Source organism: Natrix helvetica, assembly GCF_964273705.1.
Source record: "Natrix helvetica genome assembly, chromosome: 5".
NCBI classification, from domain to species: Eukaryota; Metazoa; Chordata; class Lepidosauria; order Squamata; family Natricidae; genus Natrix; species Natrix helvetica.
In genome coordinates, this window is record NC_138551.1 from 35069571 (window position 1) to 35095214 (window position 25644).

The 25644-nt window shown below is 38.2% G+C and overlaps 1 protein-coding gene across 5 annotated transcripts in view; it reads right to left on the reverse strand.

Annotated features, from left to right (window-relative positions):
* Positions 1–23294, reverse strand: part of MFF (mitochondrial fission factor) — a 31339-nt gene extending 8045 nt beyond the window's left edge. The window contains exons 1-5 of one of the 5 annotated variants that reach the window (XM_081955902.1): positions 23069–23294; positions 16650–16870; positions 15957–16129; positions 12805–12893; positions 7312–7470 (exon numbers count right to left, since the gene is read on the reverse strand). In XM_081955902.1, the coding sequence (XP_081812028.1) occupies positions 7312–7470; positions 12805–12893; positions 15957–16129; positions 16650–16869 (641 nt within the window). In that variant the 5' untranslated portion in view covers position 16870; positions 23069–23294. Of the gene's footprint in view, positions 1–7311; positions 7471–12804; positions 12894–15956; positions 16130–16649; positions 16871–19712; positions 19845–23068 lie in introns of those variants that run through there. The other 4 variants (XM_081955901.1, XM_081955903.1, XM_081955904.1 and 1 more) reach the window with 4 other exon arrangements.
* Positions 23295–25644: the final 2350 nt, after the last annotated feature.

The window sequence follows — 25644 nt, forward strand, 5'->3', positions numbered from 1 at the left end:
AATGGAATCTATCTGTCAATTATACTTGCAAAGCTTAGCTGGATCTGAAACATTGAATATATGTTATCAGGAGCTTGAATAGACAGAGGGCAAAACCCTATCTTTTTCAAAATCATGCTGTTCATTTGCAAGGTTTGCATGAATGCTTTGGACACTATTCCTAGGTCTTTCTGCATGAGTGCATACACATGCCACACATTGAGAAGCAAGTTTTTTAAAGTGCTTTGAACTGCCATATTGTTCATGAAAGTGTATTTTATATCATAATTAAGCAAGTCTTTGAATAGTAAATCTGAAGGATTTCCAGTATTTTAGACCCTGAAGATGTGGCGGCTGCTCCTAATCTTAGTTTTAGCTACCAAAACTAAGTCCCATGGGCAGGGAACGAATGATCTGCAATGACCAGCTGTAGCACCCTGCGCCCAAATGCCGCATCAGCTGATGCGAACACATCCAACCTGTAATGCCGAATGAATGGTGATGGGAATGCCCACGTAGCTGCTCTGCAAATGTCACCTATCGGGGTCTGGGAGGCCCAAGCCGCCGAGGTGGCAGCGCTCCTCGTCGAATGTGCCATAATACCGGCCGGCACAGGCAGCTTCTGGGACTCATATGCCAGGGTAATAGCTAAGCGAATCCACCGGCTAATGGTGGAAGACATTGCCCTCTTACCCAACGACGAAGGTTGGAAAGATAGGAATAGCGCCTCCGACCTCCGGAAGGAGGCCGTCCGCTTCAAGTTAATATGCAGGGCCCATCGGACATCCAACCAATGCCACTGCTGTTCACGTTCCCTAAACGGATCCAGACAAAAATCCGGAAGTACAACCTTCTGGGAACGATGGAAGATGGAATTCACCTTTGGCATAAAGGCCGGATCTAACCTCAACACAACCCTATTGTTGTAGAACACGCACAAATCTTCCCTGGAGGAAAGTGCTCCTAACTCTGACACCCGTCTAGCCAATGTGATAGCCACTAAAACACCACCTTAAGGGTTAGGAGCTTCAGGCTAACCGTCCTCAACGGCTCAAAAGGCTCATCCATGAGAACACGCAACACGATAGGGAGATTCCACATGGGGAATCTATGGACCACTGGAGAGTGCAGGTTGGAGACCCCCCGAAGAAACCTCTTAACAACGGGTAGTTGGGTGAGGGGGACCGGGCCCTCGCCTGGGAGGATTGTAGCAAGGGCAGCCAGTTGCCTGTGCACAGTGCCCCGGAAGAGCCCTTTATCCAACCCATCCTGGATGAAGTCCAGGACTTGTGGAACTGAGACCCTGGTGGGCGCCACCTGGTTCTTCTGACACCAGGCTACGAAGGAAACCCAGGTGGAATCATAGATCCTTGTAGTGGATTGTCTGCGCGAGGCATCTAAGGTTCTAATCACTCGCAGTGACAGGTGAGCCTCCTTCAGGTGCTCCCGCTCAATCTCCATACACCTAGTTGCAGCCAGTGTTGCTCCGGGTGCACTACCTTCCCCTTATGTAACTCTATTTTCCCCTCCAGGATCCGCCATGGAGGCCAGACTGAAAGGGTCATGAGATCCGCAAACCAGGCCCTCCTTGACCAGTGAGGTGCCACCATGATCAGCTCTGCCTGTTCCCTGACTAGCTTCTGAATTACCCCGGGAATGAGGAGGTGGTGAGGAAAAGCGTACAGTACCCCGCCAGGCCACCTTGTGCGAAGGGCGTTGAACCCCTCCATTCCCCGAGCTGAGAACCGAGAAAAAAACCAGGGAAGCTGGGCATTGGCCGGAGTGGCGAAGAGGTCCACCACTGGTCGTCCAAACCTCTGGCAGATGCTCTGAAACAGCTCCAAGGAGAGGCTCAACTCTCCGTTGTCCACCGTCTCTCGACTCAGCCAGTCGGCCTGATGGTTGTCGATCCCCGTGATGTGCTCCACCCGGATTGACCCCAGGTGTCTCTCTGCCCAGCTGTCCAGCGACATCGCCTCGGTGTGCAGTGCCTTGGGACGTGTGCCACCCTGTCGATTGATGTGGGCCTTGGCCACCACATTGTTGCTGAGGACCAGAATGTGATGACCCTCGACGGAGGTCGGAAACTGTCGAAGCACCAGATGGATTGCCCGGAGCTCCAACCAGTTCTTATTGTGTCAGAGCTCCTGTCAGGACCACCGATCTTGTGCCAACTGGGATCCCAGGGTTGCCCCCCAGCCGAATAGACTGGCCTGTGTGGTGAGTACGAGGCACTCCTAGTCCCTGAACTCGCATCCCTTGAGCAAGGTTGGGAACAGCCACCACTTGAGAGAGATCAGTACCTGAGGGGTGGCCTCGACCTTGGCCGGCGAGCTGCTAGTGTTGGCCCTCTGGAACGGTAGGAGTGGCCACTGCAGAGTCCTGGCGTGCAACCGTGCCCACGGTACTACCTCGATGCAGGATATGAGCTTTTCCAACAAGCTGGAGAGAAGAGCTATGGGAACATAACGGTCCCTGCGGACCTGCTTAACCATTTTAACCAAACTGGACCTACGGTCCGGGGAGAGGAAAACCTTCCCTGAATGGGAATCTATAACAGCCCCTAAATGAAGTATCCTAGTGGATGGGGTGAGAGAACTCTTTTCAAAGTGAAGGGTAAGACCGCTCTCATCTGACTTGGGGATGCCCCCTGGACGAGGACATCATCCAGGTAGCAATACCAGCTGCCACTTTGACTTGCTGTCTTGTGTGCCACACCCGGAGCCAAAGAAGGCGACGGGAGGTAACGGACGATGCCATAGCCCTGGAAGCAAACTTCATGGCATTTAGCGTGACATCAGTCGAAAACTGCGCCACCGCCACTAACTTGTTTAAGTCCTGGTGCAGCCGCACATCTTCTGGGGGGATGCGTTCCTCCTGGATCTTCTCCATCCACAGGATAGCCATGCGATTGAAGAACGAAGCCGATGCCGTTGCCTTGATGGCCCAGACCACGGACTAGAATGTCTTCTTCAGAGTCATTTCCACCTTCCTATCGTCAGCCTTAAGGTTGTCTTGGCCACCAGAGACGGAGGAGATGCCAAAGCCACCACAGGTGGGTCTACAGTGGACAGCTGTAATGCCTGGGAAAAATCTGGCTCAATATTATAAAAACGCCTGTCATTACTGCCAGGGTTTGGGAGAGCGGTCGGCTTCTCCCATTGTTTCTTCACCTTCTCTAGGAAGATGTGAGGGGCAGGGATCTCTTCCTTCACAACCTTGGGTTCAGAGAAAACTGGGCTCTAAGGTTTCTTCGCTGCAGCCCCCTCTGCAGCTCCCTCCTTCGCTCCATCCTTACCCCCTCCTCCTACCTATGCAGTAGCACGCGCCTTACGCAGAAGAGATTGGAATAAATTTGGGGGAAAGAGGCCAGTAAAGGCCAGAGGATCCGGCTTGTCATCCTCCTCATCCTCAGATAGGTCAGGATCTCTCTGGGGCTTGTCCCCTGCTACTGAGCCTTCACTAACCAGGGAAGGGGAGACAGGGCGGCTCACGGAAGTGGATGGAGGGCGAGCCTGGGAGGAGCTGGCCCTAGAGATCCCACCTTGATCTGGTGCTAGGGACTGAGCGCCTTGTTGCTGCAAGCCATTCGCAATACCAGAGGAGATTGCTCTTTCGATGAGATTCTGCAACCCCTTTGGGAGATTGTCCACATCCAAAGAATCCCAGCCGGAATTCTCTGGATTTTGAGCTACCCCAGCTTGGGGAGCTAGGATGGGCCTGGGCAAGGCCTGATCCTCCATGGGATCCACGTGGACACAGGGATCTTCCAAGTCCATGTCCTGATCTTCCAGCGAAAGTGGTGGGGAGGGGGAAACCTCCCTAAAAAACCTCCCTAAGGAATCCAGAGAATCTGGGGGGTGGGGGTTCAGGGTGGGACTCACCCCCCAAAGGAGATCTGGACCGGGGGGAGAGGTACTGAGCCTACCCTGCAAGGCCCTTAATTTCTCAGCCCTGGAAAAGGTCTTCGAAAGAGCCTTATGCCTCCTAAATTCATCCTTCTGGGTGGCACGAGATGGACGAGAGGCAGCAGCAGCCTTTTGAGCCCTGGCCGAAGCAATGGGCCGCTGCCTGGATGATGGGCCCTTCCCCGGGGAACATGGGGGCGAAGGGGACCGTCCCACCTCCTCCGCCATCTTGACCACGTGGTAATAAAGATTTAATACTCACCCTCCTTGCAAAGCCTCTCAACCCCCTCTCTTCAGCTGCAACAGGCAAAGGAGATATAAATGCAGGTCCAAATGCTGCTTCCTCCCCATCTGGGCAGCCCCTGCATCAACGCCAAGTGTGGCGTGCTTGGTGGCTGCCTCGGAGGCTTGCCTCGGCTCGATCAAATGCCCATGCGTCCTCTTGGCACATAGCGGCACGCCCGCAGGTACTAAAAGCCTCTTGCCGCTCTTCCTAGCGCTTTGCAATCGCCGCAGCTCGAATCCAGCCGCCGAAGCCATTCGCCAGTAAATCGGACTGATGGGAGGCCGTGGGGCTGGAAATCCCAAGCCCGCAAGCCTCCCGATCACCAAATACCCGGCGACCGACGTCACGTGTTTAGCGGAGCCAAAAATGGCCGCCACAACTGTGAACGATCTCTCCAGTCCCCAGCAATGCAAAGTAAACCTCTCTGGTGGCTAGGAAGGAAACCACCCAGAGTTACTTACTGGTCCGAGCAGGGAGATATTTTTCATGCAGAAGCAAGGAGGGACCAGTAGAAGTAAAACTTGCAGGAGAAATATAAAATAGGTCTCGTTTTTTGGCCGGACTGAGATGAAACTGGAAAGGATAGGGTGGAGCACAGAGGCATGGCTTCAGCTTCATCCCAGTCTCGTGGCCAATTGGGTGTGCTAATACCATCCTGTCCCTCGCTCCGGAAAATGCAGTTATCAACTCATTACTAACAAAACTTTTAAGTAGTACCACATTAAGTATCAACATTCAAGACTAGTTTCCTTCAGTTTAAACATAAAATTTAATATTCTTTGCATCAAATGCAGTATATCTTCCACAAAAAAAGAAGCATATTTAATCTCTAGCTTACTCTTATATAAAAGCCAGAAATACTTCAGCTCAGATTTACTCTATCTACTTCTTAGTCATGTTTGTCCTTCTATTGTATCATATTCAGAAAACTCTTATTGTCCAGCTTTTCTTTAACCCTAATATTTAATGAGACCTTTTAGACATATTTGACTATACTGTATTTCTACAACCAACAAACAGACTGTGTTCTCTGAGCAACTTATACTAAACATTAAAAGAATTGTATCATACTTTTACAATGAAAAGTGTATCTAGAGCCAAAGGTATATTGAAAGGTTTGTAATGAAATATACATTATAAAACACTTGCCGAAGCTAGATATATAAATTGTACACAAACATGAAAGGAAGAATTTATCTCTTTTAAATTATCCACTAATACAGCAGTTCATTATGAAAGTTTCTGACATAAAGGTAACATACAAATTATAGATGTCTTAAATACAAGGCAGATACATAGATTTTTTTTCAAGATAGCAAAACTTGTATCATGTTCATAGTGGAGTCCTAGATTTTCCCCTAAGATCGAGTTTGTCAGAGAGTTTTTAAGAAATGTTAGTAAGAGTTTATCCTATTATTGACTAATTAGCCATGATAAATAATCAACATTTTAATTGACAATAGAACATACTGTTGTTATGCAAAGCATGGATGAAATATGCAGGAATCAGAAAATACTTTAAAAGAAAAATAAAGCAAAAAATGAAGTTTTAAAAACTACTGTTAAATAAAATATTATGCTTAAATAAAACAATATGCTTAAAACAGCAAAAAAGCAATTCTATAAGATAAAAATATTGTAAAAGAATCAGCAACTGTAGCCATGCAAGTAATACCGTATATTTCCAAATTTCACATTCCTGCATGCAAATTTTAGAAGTTTAATTTTACCCTAAGGATGGGTTTAAAAGAAAATGTGATACTTGATTTTTAAAATTATATTTGAGATAAACTAGAAAGATAAACTCTTTATTTAGATTTTTGATTATTTCTCAAGGCCTTATTTTTATTTGGTTCAATTATGTCTAATTGATTTATAGAATTTAAAAACATGATTCTCAAAATTTTGAGAAAATATTTTAAGACTCATAATCTGAGATAACTGAATGTACCTAGCTCTGTAAAATGAAAGCAAGTACTGCAGTTAAGTTTTACATCTGCAAGATACTTAGGTTTTAATATAGAATGTTGTGTGTGAGTATTTAAATAAAACTACAAAAATTGTTAGTGTAAAGAAAGTGAACTGCTTCCATATATGGCACAATAAAGTTCTAAAACAGGGTAATCTTTAAAGAAATATGTTCCAATAGAAGTGTTAACAGGTTGTTCTATTGCTCTGGAGAATCATTATAATCTTAACTGAAATTAAAAAAAAACATCAGTGACTAAATCCTGTGTTGATTCTAATTTGATCTTAAAAATGACCATAAGGACAAAAGTTTTTAAATAAAAGCTCTGCTGACATAACAGAATGCAACAGAATACCTGATCCTTTGCTTTTGACTAATAAGAGAAGCCTAAACATTACTGGATTCAAAAACAGGTGCAGCTTACATGAAAACAGGTTCTTTTGATATGGAAAAATTTAATTATTTGGGACAAATGGAAGTAATAGCTCTTACTTTATAACAAATAAAATGTCAAAGTATAGGCTAATATTTGACAGATTCCTTATTAATTAGTTGGCTGGCAACAGGTTAAAAAAATATTCAAAACATTTGAAAATCATGCATATAAACTGCATAAGCTATCTTTTCCATGCAAGTTTCAGGAAGAAATTGCTATAGGCATTTTTTCCCAAGAATTATAAATATTGCAGTTAGAGATCAAATAAATTCAGTGTCATACTTTTAATTTGATTCCCTTCAATGTTAATGGGTTATGATTGTCTACTTTAAAAAAAAACACAAATCTATGATTACTTTATTATGAGAAGAAAATATTTTATACTCTCCAAGTCAGTTAGAAATAACAAACGTTATTCCACCGTATCAAGAGAAAATAAAAACATATTATCTTGGATTGTATAGCTGTATTTAGCTCCCTGTTTCCCTTTTCTACTCAGGAACAAAAGAATTTTAATTGGCTATTTAAATGTTCAATTTGTCCAAATAAATAATAAAACTATCCATGAAATGTGAATTTTGGAAACATCATTCATAAATCATAGAAAGGAAAAGACATGAAAAAATATTACTTTTATGCTGTGTACTTCTTTAAAAAAAATAAAATTAATAAACTAGAAAATTAAAAGGAAGTAAAAAGCAGTAAATTGGCAGAATCTGTGATGGCCAATCACCTGCGGTTTTCATCCAGCACATCCAAGACTTGCTGGTAAGCCCTACGAGTAGAAGACTGGATAAGCGACAAAATGCCCCGAGCAGAGTAAAGACTAGGTCCATCTTCAGAAAACTTTTGGGGAGAGCAGACACGAACCTGTTGAGGTGATGGTGTCACACTGTTTTGCAAGCATAGCAAATGAAGAGAGAAACACTAGAATCAGGTTTCAGATAGAAAAAAATGTTTTCTCTACCAATCCTTGATGAAAAATTAAGTTGGTCCCAGTTTTTTTGCACCTCTACCATAAATAAGTTAAATATTATCAAATAGAATTTCAATGGAACCCCAAATCTTTCAGTAAAAAAAGCATTTTAAGATAATTAGTAAAGAATCTACCATTATTTAGTAGATATTTACTAAACTTATTAAATATATACAATAGGTATGATAAAATATAATTATTTTCAAAACACAAACACAAAATCACTAATGAATTCCCAGAGATAAATTCTAAAGAATCTACTATTATTTAGTAGATATTTACTAAACTTATTAAATATATACAATAGGTATGATAAAATATAATTATTTTCAAAACACAAACACAAAATCACTAATGAATTCCCAGAGATAAAATACTGTATTGGGAAACTTACTGAAATTCATAACATTTAATTCAGTTATAATTACTTTATCAGAAGATTGATCCTAGTTTTTCATCTAGATCTGATCTCTCAAGGGAAGAGAAGAGAAACATTTTCAAAAGATGACACAACACATGCAATGTTCCCTCTTTCTTATAGGAATGACATACTGCAAAGCATGTAATTTTGATTAAAACCTGCTATACAGTATAAAATACCATAGGCTCGAATATTGAATCATTTTAAACTGTAGAGGGGAGCTACTCTGAAACTGCTCTCAGATATGAAGTTTAGATAAAACTATAATGGTATTTGCTTTTTGAAAACTAAATAAATAAATAAATAAATAAATAAATAAAGCTTTGTAGAGATTGTGAAAATAAATAGACTGCAAAAGAACCAACTAAGACAGCAGAGATGCTGATGATAACTTCTAGACATATCCCAAATAAGCAAAATAGATTCAAGCATTTATTCCGAAGCAAAATCTTTCAAAAATAATGCACAGAATGGAAATTTGCTATATAAGTATTTGTGAATATTTCTATTAGAGGTCCTAAAATGAAAGTACATTTTATTTTTTATACAAAGAGATTTTATTTAAATTACATTTTGAAATTATAGCTATATGAAATAATGTCGACTGCTTCTACTCATGGTTTACTTAAGACAAACTTGAAAAGCTGTCAGCACAATACTGAATAATATATAAATGAAAACAAGAGAATTCTTCCAATGAAATAAGCTCAGTTTCTCTGATCTTATGACTTTAAATATCATTAGCAGCTAACTATTCTAAGCAAAATACAAGGCATACAGATGATGTTTATGTATTTACTAGATGATTTACCTGAAAGACTATATTTTCTTAGATAACAGCTCTTGGTTTAACTTAGATTGAGAAAATAATAGCAGAAGCATTTTTTAACCTCAAGTTTTTGTTGGGAACATCTTCCTTTCAGGTAATTGTAATATTTATATATTCCTTTTCTGGTGACGGATAATCTAATTTGTCCATTTAAAATATTTTTTAATCAGCTAAATTTTATGAATTCTTAAATGTATTATAATCTTAATGTCTTTTTGATATCAGACCATGATCTATTTGTTTTGAGGTCTAAATTACACTGAAGCTCCCAATATTCTTTCACCTAAGTAGATTGATTGATTGATTGATTTCTCTTTCTTTCTCTTTCTTTCTTTCTCTCTCTTCCTTCTTCCTGTTGAATTGGATTGCTTGTATATTTCCTGCTTTCCATCTGGAAAATTTTGCTATCTATGATCTAAAAACAACCTAATTAAAATAAATAAAGCCCTTGGCAATAGATCTGGCTGGAGGGACAATGACTCCTTAAATTTCTCAGTATAAATAACCTGTTATAAATTTTAAAATCCTTTAAACTTGGCCTCACTTGTAGCTGTGAGTAAATGAGTTTATACACTTAAAAATACCTAAATTATTGCTTTATTATCACAAATATTTCCCCATAAGCCTCTGCAAGGTTGATTACTGTAAATATATGTATAGTGTTTGAAACAGCAGAAGTCTGACATTACAATTCATAACAAAAACACCTGTGGGAACAAAATAAATGAATTTATGTTAAACCAAGTAATTGGTTCAGTACCATTTATTTTGACTGGCAATGGCTATCAAGAATTTGAGATTTTCCCCAGCTTATTTTCTTTGTGGAAAATGAATGTTAAATCCAACACAAACAAAGCAATGGGCAGCTATGAGTTAACAGACTTCCCTAGTTTTTGGATGACAATTTAATGAATATATATATATATATATATATATGGATTAATTTAGGAATCATTTACATAAAGACACTTACAAAGAAATAGACCATATTAATATTAACATAACAAGTGATATCAAATTTCCCATAATTGTGGAAATTAAACATATAAGCATGTATGTAATATTTTTCAGCTTGAAGTTCCAAAAAAAATAATGTTATTAAAATGCAAACCAAGACTGGCCTTTCTACACAAAACTATTCTACATTTAAATTTTCCATTACAGTTGTATTAACGATAAAGCTTCCATTTTTATTTATCATTAGTTTAATGTAGCTAAGATCTCTAAAATGATTGTACAAAGCCTACCATTTCACAAAGCTTGCTGACAATAGTTTAACATTATAAAACTTCTTTATATGTAGATGCTGTACAACATATTGAAGAAATAAGTCTGACTCTACACACATGTATGTAATATTTGCAAAGAATCTATGGCCATAAAATCTAAAGTGTATTGCCTAATTCAAAAGCATTGAGACCCAAAGACTAATGAATCAAAGATATGATTTAAATTATACACATTGCATTTTTCTAAACTGACCTATATTAGGCATGTGATAGAATATTTGACAACCACTAAGTCACCACTTTAAATTATATATTAAAAAGGTGGGATAAAGTATAATAATAGCCCTGAAAACTTGAATAGATACATATTATTTGTATAAGAAAATATAAACAGTATCTCTCTTCCATCCCTGCTACTTACTATTTATGAAGAAATTTCCTTAATCAGGATATAATATTTATTGGGGACAGTTCTAGAATTTACCCACAGGATGAATTATGTTTATATCTGATTTAATTACATACACACATGCCTGCCATATATGTATGTGTGTAATATAATTCAATATGCTTCCTTTCAGATAACGTAGCTGAACAAATGTTGACAGTAAACAGTGAATAATCAATTTTTAATGAACATACTTGTATTTCATTTTTCTCTATAAAAGATGACTGGTACTATGGCATTTTTATTTTCCAGTCCGTTTCAATATTGTGTTATCATGAAGAACAGTTCTGATTATTGGAAAGTGTTCTTTTTAAATTAATTAGCAGAAAAGGCATCATGGTTGCTCATCACTTATTTCATCTAGTTATTATTACTTTGGGGGAGCATTTAAGTATCATTCTATGTCAAAAGATGATCAGGTAAGGCACTTACACACACCACTATGAGACAAATGCAATGATGACGACATAAAAAATATTATTCATTAGGTAGACAAAAAAAAAAATGGAACTAAATTTTTTTTCTAAGCTGATAAGCTTTGAACACAGAATTTTTCATTATTACAACTAACATGCTAGAATTGCAGATAGTTATTTTACTAGAGCACAAAACAGTTCCACCTGCTTATTTGCATCTCTAACAGAGGAAAAGCATGGATTTTTGTAAAAATGCTGGATAATAAATTAGGACAATAAAGGTAATATATTAGATATATAGCTTATATATCTAAAACTAAAGATTAAAACATCAATAAAAACTTAAGGCATTTGAATGCAGCCTATGTGAAATATCTAATTGAAATAATAAGATGTCATGTGAAGAAGAGAAGTTACAATAACCACTTGCAATTATTCCAGATGTATTTAGAAGATTTAAATAGTTATGAATCATTTACTTTCAAAAAAGTGACACGAATATGCAAATGAGATGCTAAAGGCAAATTTAGAAATAATATCCAATCCTTACAATGCAATATAATATACCTCACCCCAATGTCATCAGATGACTGATATGGCTGCTCAGTTCAAATGCTATCAGCTAGTAGGCAACCTCAAGATTTTTGCTTTATTATCTCATGGTTCTTTATCTTTAAAATTGGTTTTGACTGGACAAAGTTTTAGAATAGTTGTCATTTAACATAGGGGTTCCAACCCCTGGTGTGTGGACTGGCGCAGGTCTGTGGCATACCAGCCACCGGGCCACGCAAGCAAGCAAAGCCCATCTACAGGATGCAGGCAGCACATGAAATCATACCCTCTCCAGGCTACAGAAAAACCTCTCTACATGCAACTGATCCCCAGTGCCCAAAAGATTGCGGGCCGCTGATCTAACACATCTTTTATTTAGGTATCTGGAATGTTTATCCTTTGAATATAACATCTTTAAATATGCTTCATGTATTTAGTTAGTTGCTTCATCTAGCTTACTCCTTTTCCCCAATTGCAGGTGGAAGAAACAAGATGGAATACCTTTAAGAAATTATTCAGGGAACACTTATAACATTAACAGCATATTGGTGGCACATTCTTAAAATGACTGCCATGGTAGGTTTGCTTACATATTCATAATATGGCTGTCATGATAAACACAGCCAGTCAGAAAACATACAAATTACCATACAAAGCAGGCATGGCTGCTGCTAACAGTCTCCCTCTGGACGTCTATAACTTCCCTAACACTTTCATTGTTTTTATTGGGAAAGTACTTCTCCAATAAGCCACCAGGCTATCAATATCCACTTTTTATTTTCTAAAAATGAATTTGTGGGTCATATAGACATCCTTGGGAGGAAGTGGGATTAAAGGTGCTACTTCTCTTTTTTATGTAATTAGAACATCTAAAAATAAAACAACAAATATGCTGGACACCAAGAAGGTATCCTTGATTTAGGTATGCTTTAAAGATTAAGGTTGCAATATATCACAGGAGTTCATATATGTAGTTCATTTAGTTATTAAATTTGTTTGCTGCCCAACTCGCTGCATTATCCCAATGCAATGAATAGACTGATGAATGCTTAAGTTATCCTAATTTATTGTTATGAAGCAAAAATATGGATGCAACTGCCTAGTATCATTCTTTATACATTAAAAAAAATGAGAGCAAAGAAATCCAAAGAATTAAAAATAGCAGCTGTGTAGCTCTTTAACTTTTTCATTGCATCATTTACAAACAGGTAAGATCAATTTTGAGCTTCAAGGCTAACATCAAAGGGCTGTAAATAGATCAAATAAACACTTGAAAGCATTTCCTAAACAAGAACTAAGAAAAACCACAGATCAGGTTTCATTTACAGATGCATTCATAATCCTTTTCTACTCACACTGCTTCATTTCTCATCAACTGGCCATTCTGACGAGTTGCATTTTCACTCATGGAACGTTCTCTTTTCAGCCTTCCTACTGTCCGAATCTGCCAGGAAAAAAAGAAAAGAAAAGGAACAAATCAAAGATAGTATTTTACTGTATTAATAGCATTAATAACTAGCTTAATGTAGTAGGCAAGAGATTTTGACTAATGCAAACTTTTTAAATAATGGATTTTCTGTTAGAATGTAAGATCTTTATTTCATACAGTGATCCCCTATATTTTAGCAATCGTGATTTTGAAAATGCATAATTCACAAATAACTCTAACCCAGATTCATATACAATTAAATGTGTAGATTCATTTATAATACTAAGAATTCAGAGAAGTTCAGCTTATTGGAAGTGAATAAATGTTCTAGTACACACTGTCCCATTGTTCTTGCTTGATTACTCCTGTAACCTAGAACAGTTAAGTAACCAAGAAATCCCATGCAGCATTTCATATAATGATTCCCAATGCTGAGAAATATGGATATAGCAATGAAAAATAAATCCAATGACCATTATAGGACATCAGCTTGGGAAGGGATGGGGAAAAAACCTCTTGATTACCCCGTCCTGCTTCTATTTGATATAAAAGAGGAAAAAGGAATCCTCATCAGATTTCAAGGTTCTGCTATTATATTCTCTAACAAAAAATAAAAATAAAATAGAATTCTACTAGTTCGTGTAGTATCTATTTCCAGACCTAGTAAATCTCGATCTGATAGCTTCTTTTCTTCTAAACTTCTATAATAGTATAAAGCATGGATATCAAGATAAATCATTAAATAAATTATGGGCAAATAAAAGTTTTATCAGTCAGTTATCAACTCTGTCTTAGAAACTGAATGTCTGTCACTCATGCATAAGCACTTAAATCCTGAATTAAATAAAGGCAATGTCAGATAACTATAATTTATTGTGAACCCAGTAAAGATGAAGATTAAGATGATATGCCTGTCAGGCCCAAAACAAGAATGATACCGGTACATAGTAATTCTTCCAAGCTGAATTGTTTCACACCTATAATGCCAGACTAAAGATTCTACTATCTGCACCTACAATGCAGCGAAGTTGTTAATTGCCTCGCACTCACGAGTTTTTATTTACTGTGCAAGAGCCGGGAGTTACTCCATGGCTGCAGGCTCCGAGGCTGCAGGCGCCCGGGGAGTGGGGGAATGCTGGTCGACTGCCCCCTCCCGAAGCAACCTCGGAAGTTTTCAAAGCTTGTCTGGAGAGACTTTTTTTTAAAGAAAACCCCCCAAAAGCTGCAAGATCCAGACCTGCCAGTCTCCAATAAGATGCGCATCTCGTGGCCCGCCCTGCCCCATTTCCTGCCCCACCTGCCACCCCCAAATTGCGCCCTACTGCAAGCGTCTCTCAGATGTTGTATGCTGGGAAAAATCTTGCACAGTAAAGAAAAACTTCCCAAGAGTGCGAGAATTGTTAATTGCCTCGCACTCATGTGAAGTTTTTCTTTATTGTAAAAGGTTTTTCCCTGCACAGAACAGTTGAGAGACACGACGGAGCTGCCAGAGTCTGGTAAGATGTGCGTCTCACAGTGGGGTGCAATTTGGAGGTGGGAGGTAGGACAAGGGAAAGGGCAGGGCCGCTAAAGAATGGAAAAAGGGGGGACTGGTGAAGGGTGAGGGTAGATAGGTAGAAATTTCAAAAATTTTCCTACCTTTTCCTGTGGCCGTGGCTTGGGGGATAATGTGACTGAGTGGGCGTGGGCATGAGTGACATCAAGCACATGGAGCCATTTGTTAGGGCACACGAGGCGTTGCCTTGTCAGCCAGCTGACTTTGGCCGCCTTTTAAGGATGTTTTTTGTCCTCCTGAGGTTTTGTGCTGGGGTCGCACATGCATATGCGCTTGTGTCGCACGCGCATGTGCGCTGGGGTTGCATGCATAGCATTATGGGTGTGGGCACGCCCACACATAAGCCCCCTACATTCACCCCGCTTTTGGCATGCAATCCAAAAAAGGTTAGCCATCATTGCTCTAAGTGGTCTTCAGGTAACAACCACATATTCAATGACCATTGAAAGTTATGATGCTGCTAAATCAATGGTAGTTAAAATTGTTCCTCAAACTTACAGTCATCCTGCACCCTCATCAGGGGTGGGTTTCTGCCGGCATTACTGCTGGTTTGGTGCCTGTGCAATTTTGCATGCACAGTTGCCTATAAATAGGTCTGCACATGTGCAGAACATTTTAAAAAGTTAAAAAAGGATGTTGCGTTGACCGGGGAACCTGTTTGTGGGCGTGGCGAGCATGCCGTCCCTACCGGTTCGAAGACCCAGTTGCCATTTTCACTACCGGTTCCACCGAACCGGTATAAACCAGTAGGAACCCACCTCTGACCCTCATGGTTACATGATCTGGGTGCTTGGCAACTGGTTCACACTGAAGTTTGCACCATTCCATGTGATACGAGCATGATCTGTGACCTTCTCTTCCCCCAAAGTCAATATAGGGAAACTCGCAGATAAAGTTGCAAATTGTTTGGGGAAGTCTCCCCCACTTGTACACCCCCCACCAGCTCCTCTGTGCTTGTACCATGCCAGCCACCTGCACAGCCTCCACACTTTGGTATGCTTGTGCTGTGACTCCCTGGCCACTTTCACACCCTCCTCAACCACTTGTACTTCACCCACCCAGCAGGACCCACCCACTACACTAGTGCCCTGCTTCCCCCACTACTTGTACTAACTTGTGCACCCTCCCTCACCAAAAGTCACTTACCTACCTACCAGCCTGCTTGCAAATCTCCTAGGACTTGCCACTTCTTGTGGACTTCCCCACTGACTATGGTTGTTGGAAGTTGACAGGAAGTTGCAAGTAGTTCCTTGTTTAATGACCCACAATCCTCGCTTACTAACTGCAACAGGTTTGCAGAGATTGCCGTGGCTAAGCAATGGAGTTGTGTGACATTGCACTACATGATTGCAACATAAATTCTGGTCCAATTGTCATTGAATTTCAGGAACCCTCTGTATTCTGAATAGGATTATCATGTAGAACATTTTCAATGTTTTGTTTTTGGCTTTAATAAAATATTAAAATAAAATATGATATTAGCAAAATATGATAATAGCTAGGAAGAAAAGAAGTATACTAGCCTCTTCATTTTGAGGAGTGTGAGGAGGAGGTCTCTCTAGGTCCAGAAAATCTAGTGGACGATCACTAAGTGAAATAACACGGGGAGGTGTTTTCAGCGACAGAGACTTGAATGGAGTTGACTGTAGAAGATCTAGATCTGGGGGCATAGAATGTGGAATGTCTTCACTATTACCTGAAAAGAGTTAAGTTTCAAGTCAATAATACATTTAAGTTTTTCGTTGTGCTGCAATGATGCTTCATATTTAATTTCAAATATAAATTTACTGAGAGATCCAAAGCATAAGATCATCTAGTGATTGTAGCAAATGCTTTTGGAATCACTACATAATATTTGTTTACAGATACCATTTTTAATAATATACACAATACATTATATACCCATGTATAATATAAAGTAGATAGACAAAGAAAGAAAGGGGTTTAACTATTTCGTGTCATGGTTTGCAAGGAAAGACTGGTAAACTCTATAAACTCCTCCTCAGAGAAATGTATTTAAATGCGTAAAAGACATAGACCGTATTACAAAATAAATCAGTTGTGCTCAAATACAATGATCAAAGTATTAAAAAATAAACATATAATACATTTGAAAAAAAGAGTTGTGATTCTTTTTCCATTGAAATTCATGAAAGCCCTGAAATCTATCTTAAGGATAATTAGGTTAAGAACTACTCATCTACAGCTAAACATACCTGCCACTACAATCCGCTCTGGGACCTGCATTGTTACACTGGCATTTGGAAGCCCTCCTTCAGGACAAGTTTGCTCAAGGTCAGCATTTGGTGGTGCTACCTTGAGTTTTTCTGGAACTCTCATTCTCTGGTTGATCCCTTCAGTATAGTCAATTTCATACTGAATTCGATTCATTTCTGCCATTTCGGCAGCTGGCGATGGGAATGCTGCTGTGCTCATCCTAACACAAGATGAAGCAATTAAAATTATAAATCAACAGTAACATGTTTTTAGTGTACAATAATTTATATTGCATACGATAACAAGTTTTTCTTCAAAGTCTCTTTCACAATACAAGTTTATTTATTGTAGCCTATTAACTTATTCAACTGTCAAGTCTGTGTGATTTAACACTGGATATAAATTTCTGCTGGAGATGCCCTTTCTATTAATCATTGGGATCCCAATGTTATATAGGAAAAGCCGCACATCATCTGTTTTTAGAATAGTAGCATGAAATATTAAGGAGCAAATTGCCACTGCAGAGCAATCAATTTAGAAACATGATTAAGATACTAACATCACAAATCTTAAGCACGCTAACGGCAGGTAGACTGTGGCAAAAATATTGACACAGTCTATCTATTGGCATATCATAACACTATGAAACTCTATTGTACAGTTAAATACATTTTGCAAAAAATAAAATATATTTAAAAGATCTAGAAAAAATTAACAACCTAAGATAAGGATTAAAAGTAGGGGCTATGCAAGGAATAGAATGGAATCTACAAGAAAAAGGTTTCCATCTTTTGTCTGTTTTCTGAATCTTGGCATGAAAAAAACATAAGAAGAAAGGCTTCTATGGATGACTTAAGAAAGGAGACTTGTGTTAAGTAGAAGAGAATCTGTATCTCAAAATCAAGCATTTTCATTGAGTATCAAAACTAATGAAAAATCATAATATGCCTGATACCAGGCGACAGTTGCATTCTAAACCAATTTAAGTATCCAGAAAGTCACAGCTTTGCAAAAATGAAAAGGGAAATTGTCAGTTTCTAACTGGAATATTAGCTATGGTTGGTAAAAGGGAGCATGCATTAAATTTCACTTTAGTCTTAATTGACAATGAAAGACCTAGGAATACTCTCAAGCTATTGACTTACTCTTCTAGGGAAAATGTAACTAAATAGATTGCATTCTTACAGACTGTGGAATTATTCATTAACCTTCTATCTTATTTGGCTTGAGCTTCAGTCGTTGGCAACACCCACTCCAATACCATAGTCAGGAATCAGCCCTGCCCTCCCTTTCCCAATTCAAAAGAAAAACAGAGCTGTACAGTCCTCGACTTACAGCCATTTGCTTAGTGATCGTTTGAAGTTACTGAAGCACTGAAAAAGGGACTTATGAACAGTTTTCACACTTACGACTATTGCAACATTCCCAGGGTCATGTGAACAAACTTCGGGCACTTTGCAACTGGGATGTATTTATGATAGTTGCACTGTCTTAAGGTGCCCACTGGCTTCTAACAAGCAAAGTCAAAAGGGGAAGTCAGATTCACTTAACGACCACAATTCACTTAACTACAGTGATTCATTTAACAACTGTGGCAAAAAGGTTGTAACATGAGGCAAAACTCACTTAACAAATGTCTTGCTTGGCAACAGAAATTTTGGGTTCAATTATGGTTGTAAGTCAAGGACTACTTTATGTGATTTGCATACAGCACTGATTAAGCCACTGAATTTATGAATATATCCTTCAGGCTCAGAGTTCTATAGAATCAAATTATTTATTTAAATAATTTATAAAACTATTCATCTTATAGCAGTGACATTCAAAGATTAAATATTAAAACCATCATAACAAAATAAATGAGTTTTTGTTTCATAATTTTGCTTCATAATTTCTAGTCCTATTCAAACTGAACTTGAACCTGTTTAGCACAGATTTTGAATTTCATTATCCAGTCTGGATTTTATATATATACTATGCTTGTCAAGAAGAACACAATGACAATTATATGGAAGCTATCTTTATAATTGCAATGAAATCCAAATGTTTCCTCTAAAAAGATCCAAATAAATTTGAGATTCATTTGAACCGTGAATTATTATTATTTCTTCTGATGATGATGATTCAAGCAGAATACACAAATGTTTAGAGAAAACTGATTTTAAATTTCTGAAAATCACCTGGAAAAGTATTTCCAATTCTCATATTAGAACCAGCATTTGTCTACAAAGAAACAAGAGTGTTTTGGAAAATATAGTATATTACTAAAAAAGGGTACTCAGTGAGAAAATCAATATAGCCAAATCAATAATACTTACTTAAAATAAGTAAACAATCTAAATAACATTTCAGGTTAAGAGTGATAAGGCACTAAATTGTTGCTGATCAGTGTTCTAGTCCTGCTTGGCAGTGAAAGATTATACAAGCAGAAAATAAGCACAAGGTTTGACCCATTCAAGACTAAAGAGAAATGAAAAGTATATAAATTCCACGCTATCTAAATCAGATTGCAAATTAGAATTTCTGTACAGTTATCTATTTTTAAAACATTACAATTATATAAAACTTGACTCTAAAATTATATTTACTATTAACTACACCACCTACTCAATTTGCACCACTTTAGATTCTGATTTTTAACCATTTCACTTAAAAATATAACACATATATGTATAACAAAATTTAATGCATGTATGTTTTAGAATATCTGGGAAAATACAAAAATGTCAGTTTCAGGATGTTGGTTTTAGATATCAGCTTGTGGATATTATCTAACTTCTCAATTTAAGACTTATGTTTTGAAGACTATTTGATAAAAAACCCGTGTTGTATTTAGAAAGATCTGGACCTTTTCATTTTCCAAATGGAAAACCACCTGGGGATCTTATGGATTCTTGAATCCTACTACAGAAGAAAAGGTAAAAGTATATATAATTTTAATTTGGAAAGAAAATATATCTGGCCAAAGAACATATATGCAAAACAGTCACATTGTAACACACGAAGATACTACAACTACTCACTAGAATAAATAAAAGTGTAATTCTTCAACTTTCACTAACCTTCCTAAAGGAATTTCACCCCTTGTTCGCTTGCTCATTCTGAAGTTTGCTTGCAATGTGTTAATATTACTACACTATAGCACTGTTTATTTTACAGAACAATATGATTATATAGTGGAACTTTTCTACATAAGACAGCATGACAATTGCTTTTCAAGCTGTAATGGGAAAAAGAAAAACAGAAAGAAGTATTAGGCAGATTATAAATAAAATATTACTAAGGACATTTTAAATGATATCTATGTATTCTATAATATGAATTTGATAGGAATATGCCAATTAACTTCCAAATATTTAAAAATTTACAAAGATTCAGAAATGTCATTTCTTTTTTAAATTCTCAACTCTGATTTTTAGAAGAGCGGAATTACAATTCACAATAAAGCTAGTGAAGACTTAAACACAGCTCCTAAGTCTGTGAAAAAAATTATCCATATTTAACAAAAATAATCTGTATCTAATTATGACTAAACCCTTAGTACTTGCCTTGTTTTAGACTTTTATCCTAGCAACTGCAAAGATAAGATGCAGAATATAACTATTTAAGCCTATGGGATAGGTAAATCCCCCAAAGAGAATACAATACATTAAATATATATAGTTGGCTTTTTTTCTATAAATTATACAAATCACATTAAAATTAAGCACATGTGACATCATCTGGGTTGAGACCACTATAACAAGCTTAATCATTAATAGTTAATCATCTATCTATATACAAGTAGTCCTTGACATATGGCACAATTGAGCCCCAAATTTATTTTGCTAAGTGAGACAGTTATTGAGTTTTGCCCCATTTTATGACCCTTCTTGCCACAGTTGTAAAGGGAATCACTGCAGTTGTTAAGTTAGTAACACAATTGTTAAAATGAATCTGGCTTCCCTAGTCACAAAAAGGGACATGACCCAAGGACATTACAATTGTCATAAATATGAGTCAATTGCCAAGTATCTGAATTTTGATCTTGTGACCATGGGGATGCTGCAACAGTCATAAGCACGAAAAACAGTCATAAGTCACTTTTTTCAGTGCTATTGTAAGTTTGATCAATCACTAAATGAACTGTTGAGGACTACCTGTACTACTAAAAAATCTCATTCCCATACTTTAACTGGCCAAAATGGTACGTCATAGGGCAATACTTTTTGAATCAAGGAATTTCAAATAGCTTAAGAGAATGTGTCAAAAATCCAGTTTCCATGACTCTTGTGGAATTGAAATTTGACAGCTAAATAAATTAAGGACTTGCTACCAAAGGATTAGCTTCATATCTAAACTGAGATAGAAGTATGTTTTCTTGTTCTTGCTTTAACTTGAAATTTAAAGCCAACATCATGGTTTAGCAATTCATGTCAATCAAGTCACTAGGTTCAGAAAAACCGTGGTTTATCATTATACACAAACAAAATCCTGGTGTGTTACTTTCTCCAATAAATGAAATTATAAGCCTAAGTATGTTCTTATAGAAATAAGCCAAGGATCCTGATTTAAACATATCTGTAATTGTTTTTGTCAAATTCTCAATCTACTTTTGTTGAATTCTCAATTTACTGGTACTGAAGAAAAAGCCAAGCTTTACTAGATTTCTGGATTATGTTGTGCAAACACAGAACCAGTTGATATGCTAAAATAGCACAAAATCTCCACCAGATATAGCCCATCAGATAATAGTTACAAAGAAAAATGGACACCACTCAATTTTATTTAATTACAAATGCATAGTATAAATAGGAAATATGAGGAATCTAAGTATTGAGTTACAAATTTTTGCTAAACTGGTATCAGAAATATAGCTTAGTGCAGGGGTATCAAACTCCTGGCCCGTGGGCAAGATGTATCACACGCTGGCCACACCCACCCCTGGTTTAGCGAAGGGGAAAAAAAGTTGTGATACAACGATGTGATGATGTAAGTTTGACATTCTTGACTTAGTGGATTAGGAGAATCAACTATTTTGGTCTATTTCAAAAGGGGCAATGAGAATGGTAGAAAATTGTGATTTGTATAACCAAACAAGACTCCTGCCAAAATAATTCACCTATGCTGAGGTGTTGCTATTGCTAATATTCAATATCATTTATTGGAACAAGAATTGAACCACTAGAATGTCTGCCTTTCAATGTGCTGTAAGGATATATTTAAAACTCCAATCAGCATAGGCTGAGGTAGTTGTATGAATAGAATCTAAGTGAAAGTCAGTATTTATGACAATTCTGTATCTCACCTTACCTTCTTCCCTCCCACCCCATCAATTGTTGCATGTGGTTCCCAAAACTACATTCGATATTTCTGATGAAAAATGTTGCCTCAGAAAAATTTATTTAGCAATAAATTTGCTACTCTTTGAGGTATCTCAAAACTCTATTGTGCAGTTAATGACTGAATGGTAAATCCATTTTACTTAAGGCCCTTGTTTTTCACCCTGGTTAATAATAACTCGGGAACTTCCCAGCTGGGTAGGAGAGTAACAATCTTTGGCACAGGTCAGCACCTGGACTTCAGTTGCATTCTGCCTATAAATATAAATCAGTCAAAGCAGTACTAAGGAAGCTAAATGAATCATAGCATCACAGGGCTGGAAAGGCCATTTAGATCATTAAGTCCAATCCTCTGTTTAGTGCAAGAATCCAATTAAAGCATCCCAGCCAGATGGCTCTCCTGTCCCTTCTGGCATACCTATAATAAAATGACATCCTTCGCCTCTCTTGTGAATTGGTTCCACTAATAAACTGTTCTTACTGTAAGAAAGTTTCCGTTAACCAGAATCTGACTTCCTGGTTCCTTGAACTTAAACCGTAAGTGATTTCTGAAATGAAAGAGAACAGGTTTTTCTCCAACCTGCATTCTTTTAGGAATTTAAAGAATTGTCAAGCCCCTCCACTGATTCCCAATGGCTTCAATCGCTCTTAGGGTTAGTTTCTTTTAGCCCCCCGAGCTCTTAACCTGTTCCAATTTCTCAAATTCTTTTAAAAGGGGCCCCGGAACGGGTTGCACTCCGTGAGAATAAAATAAGTAAAATAAAAAATCAGCAAACCCGCAAAAAAAGAGGGGGAGGGGCGGGAGAGAAGCAGACGAAATCAATGGAGAAAGAGACGGCGTTAACCTTGACAGAAGATAGCGAAGTCTTTACGCTTTGAGGAGAGAGGGAGGGGAGCAACAGCGGGGCAAAGCTGTTGAAGCAAGGGAGCAAAAGGACGTCCCGGCCGAGCCTTTTGTGCGGCAGGGAAAACGGTATGTGAGAACCTCTGAATACAATGAAGGAACCTACCAAGGATTCCTACACCAACTCCCCAGTTTTTCCCTACTGCTAATTCGGAGAGACAAGGCCCCAACCAACTCTCCCTTTATTTCTCACCCTGAGGCCAGCAGGGAGGCGGAAGCCTTGGTCCCAGTTATCCACTCCAGCCGCCTCAGGCTCCGTTCCTCCGTCAGAGGGCCGTTAGTGGAGGAGCACAACGCGGAACTCAGAGAAACAAAAACAAAAGAGAGAGAGAGAGAGAGAGAGAGGGAAATGACCTAAATTGTCCCAAATGCATTGCCGTAACCGGCAGCCGGGAACGTTCCGTGATATATCGCGTGATCGAGGAAGGGCGGAAGCGGACCTTCAGCAGGAATTAGAAAGTGTTGCGTCCATCTTTACTATGGTCGTAGCTGGATTCCCGTTCGCTTTGCAGAAAGCCGAAGGTTTTCTTCCTTTTTGCCGACGGTGGGCGACGCCTAGACGGCGTGACTTCGCTTATTTTTGGGATTTTATTTTGGATTCACCTTTTTTTTGTTAAAAAGGTTTTAAATATCAATATGGGAATCTGATTATGATAAAGATCTAGAAAATCAGGGTTTCTTTAAAAATTGTTCTGGTTTTATGTCGCAGATTTAGCCAACTGAACATTTATGTGACACATTAATTATGGCAGGGATCCCCAAACTTGGCAACTTTTAAGATTGGTGGAATTCAACTCTGAAGTCCACAAGTTGAGCTGGCTGGAGAATTCTGGGAGTTGAAGTCCACAAGTCTTAAAGTTGCCAAGTTTGAAGACCTCTGGATTATGGTATTGTATCCTAATCTAGCTCAAATTATGTTTTAATGTACACTAATACAAGTATATTAGTTCCCAAACGACACTAAAAAAAGATTTGAAAAAGACTAAAAGTCTAGCCCAGTTCCAATGAAGAAGAAAAATAGGAGATTCTTTTCAAAAGAGACCAGCATGGCTGCGGTTTTTCCAATATCTAAGGATCTGCCACAAAGAATATTGGGGGGGGGGGGGGGGAATGTATTCTCCATCTAAAGTCAGGACAAGAAGCAACGGATGGAAACTAATCAAGGAGCAAATCAACCTAGAACTAAGGAAATTTTTCCTGACAGGACAGTTCATCAGTGGAATGATTTGCCTCAAGAGGTTGTGTGTGCTCCAAACGCTGGAGGTTTTTAAGAAGCGACTGGACAACTCTTTGTTTGAAATGGTCAGAGGGTTGGACTAAAAGACCTAGATCCCTTCCAACTCTGTTATAGTGTTATTCTGCATACATGTATTGATGAAAGAAATGTGCTTCTGGGTTCGGCTCCAAGTGGGGGAAAAGACACTGGAGACATGGAGGCTGCTTGGAAAGATGGTTTTAATGGTGGACAGGACCACATGGCCTGAGTCCTGAACAGAAAAGGTGAACACATGCTTCAGTGTTGGTGGAGAAGAAGAGAAGGCAAAGGAAAGGGCTGAAGAAGGGCTTGCAGGGATTTTTATAATCTGTTCAGCCCCACCTATCTGTTTCCTGTTCCTGTGTAAGAAATGTATTCTGATTGGCTGTCAGACTCACATGGGCCCATGCAAGGGCAACCCTCAAGGCTGAGTTTTGAATCCAGGTTTGATTGAGTTTAGGGGCCATGTGGTCAGTTGAGTAAAGGCTTATATTATCATGCCTTCATTCCCATCCCCCTGGAGCTGAAGGGGAGAACTCTTTATTATGTAAAGTGGACTAGCTTGGCATTCTTAATGGCCCATTGATAAAGTGAGGATGGCAGGAAGCTGCAGGAATTTACTTTGTGTTTAAAATGTGTTTCTTCCTTTTTCACATCCAGGAAAATATAATATTCTGCCTTATCAATATTTCCTAGGATATTTCATTTTTCTGGGAGAGGGCTGGGTGATGACTTCCTACAGTATCACCTCACTATATTTATTGAGTTCAGTTGAATGTTACAATGAATTTCAGCATACAGATAAATATTTCCACAAATTGTGTGCAGGAATCTCTTTTGCCTATAAAGACAGTTTACAACTGATATTTTATAAATAGGCATTACAGATCCAAAAGCCTGAAAACAGGCTTTAAAAAAATTAATATGCATAATATTGCAGTTAAGGGGGGAATCCTTTATATAAAAAAAAAAATTCAAGTTCATGGAGATCATTCTTGACTTATCAACACAATTGAAACATATATTTGACTTAAGAGTTTGTGGTACTGCAATGGCAAAGATACCATAAAACAGACTTATAGATTCATTATGAATATTTATTTAACACAGTATGTGTCACACAGTCCTGCTGTGACAATGTAACTCTCAATAACATTTTCAGCACCACCCATACACAATTCACTCAATCTTTCCCTTTTCTCATTTTCATTGTATTGATTGCTATACATGGAACATTTTTTACAAGGGCGTTGCTGCAATGAGACTTTAAAATAGCCTCTTTTATATTTACAGACATTATTGTAAATCCTTACTGGGAGGTGATTTTTCAAGAGGGACTTGGAATATTGCATGTGTGAGAGGGAGAGGGAGGCAGAGAGATTTAAAAACTGCCTCCTTGTCTTGCAGTGAGGCTATAAAAAGCTTCCATTGACATATATGGAAGTTATTTTAAAGCCTCATTGAAATGAAGAATGGAGGATGCCTTCATTGGTAGACAAAGAGATTATAAAAAC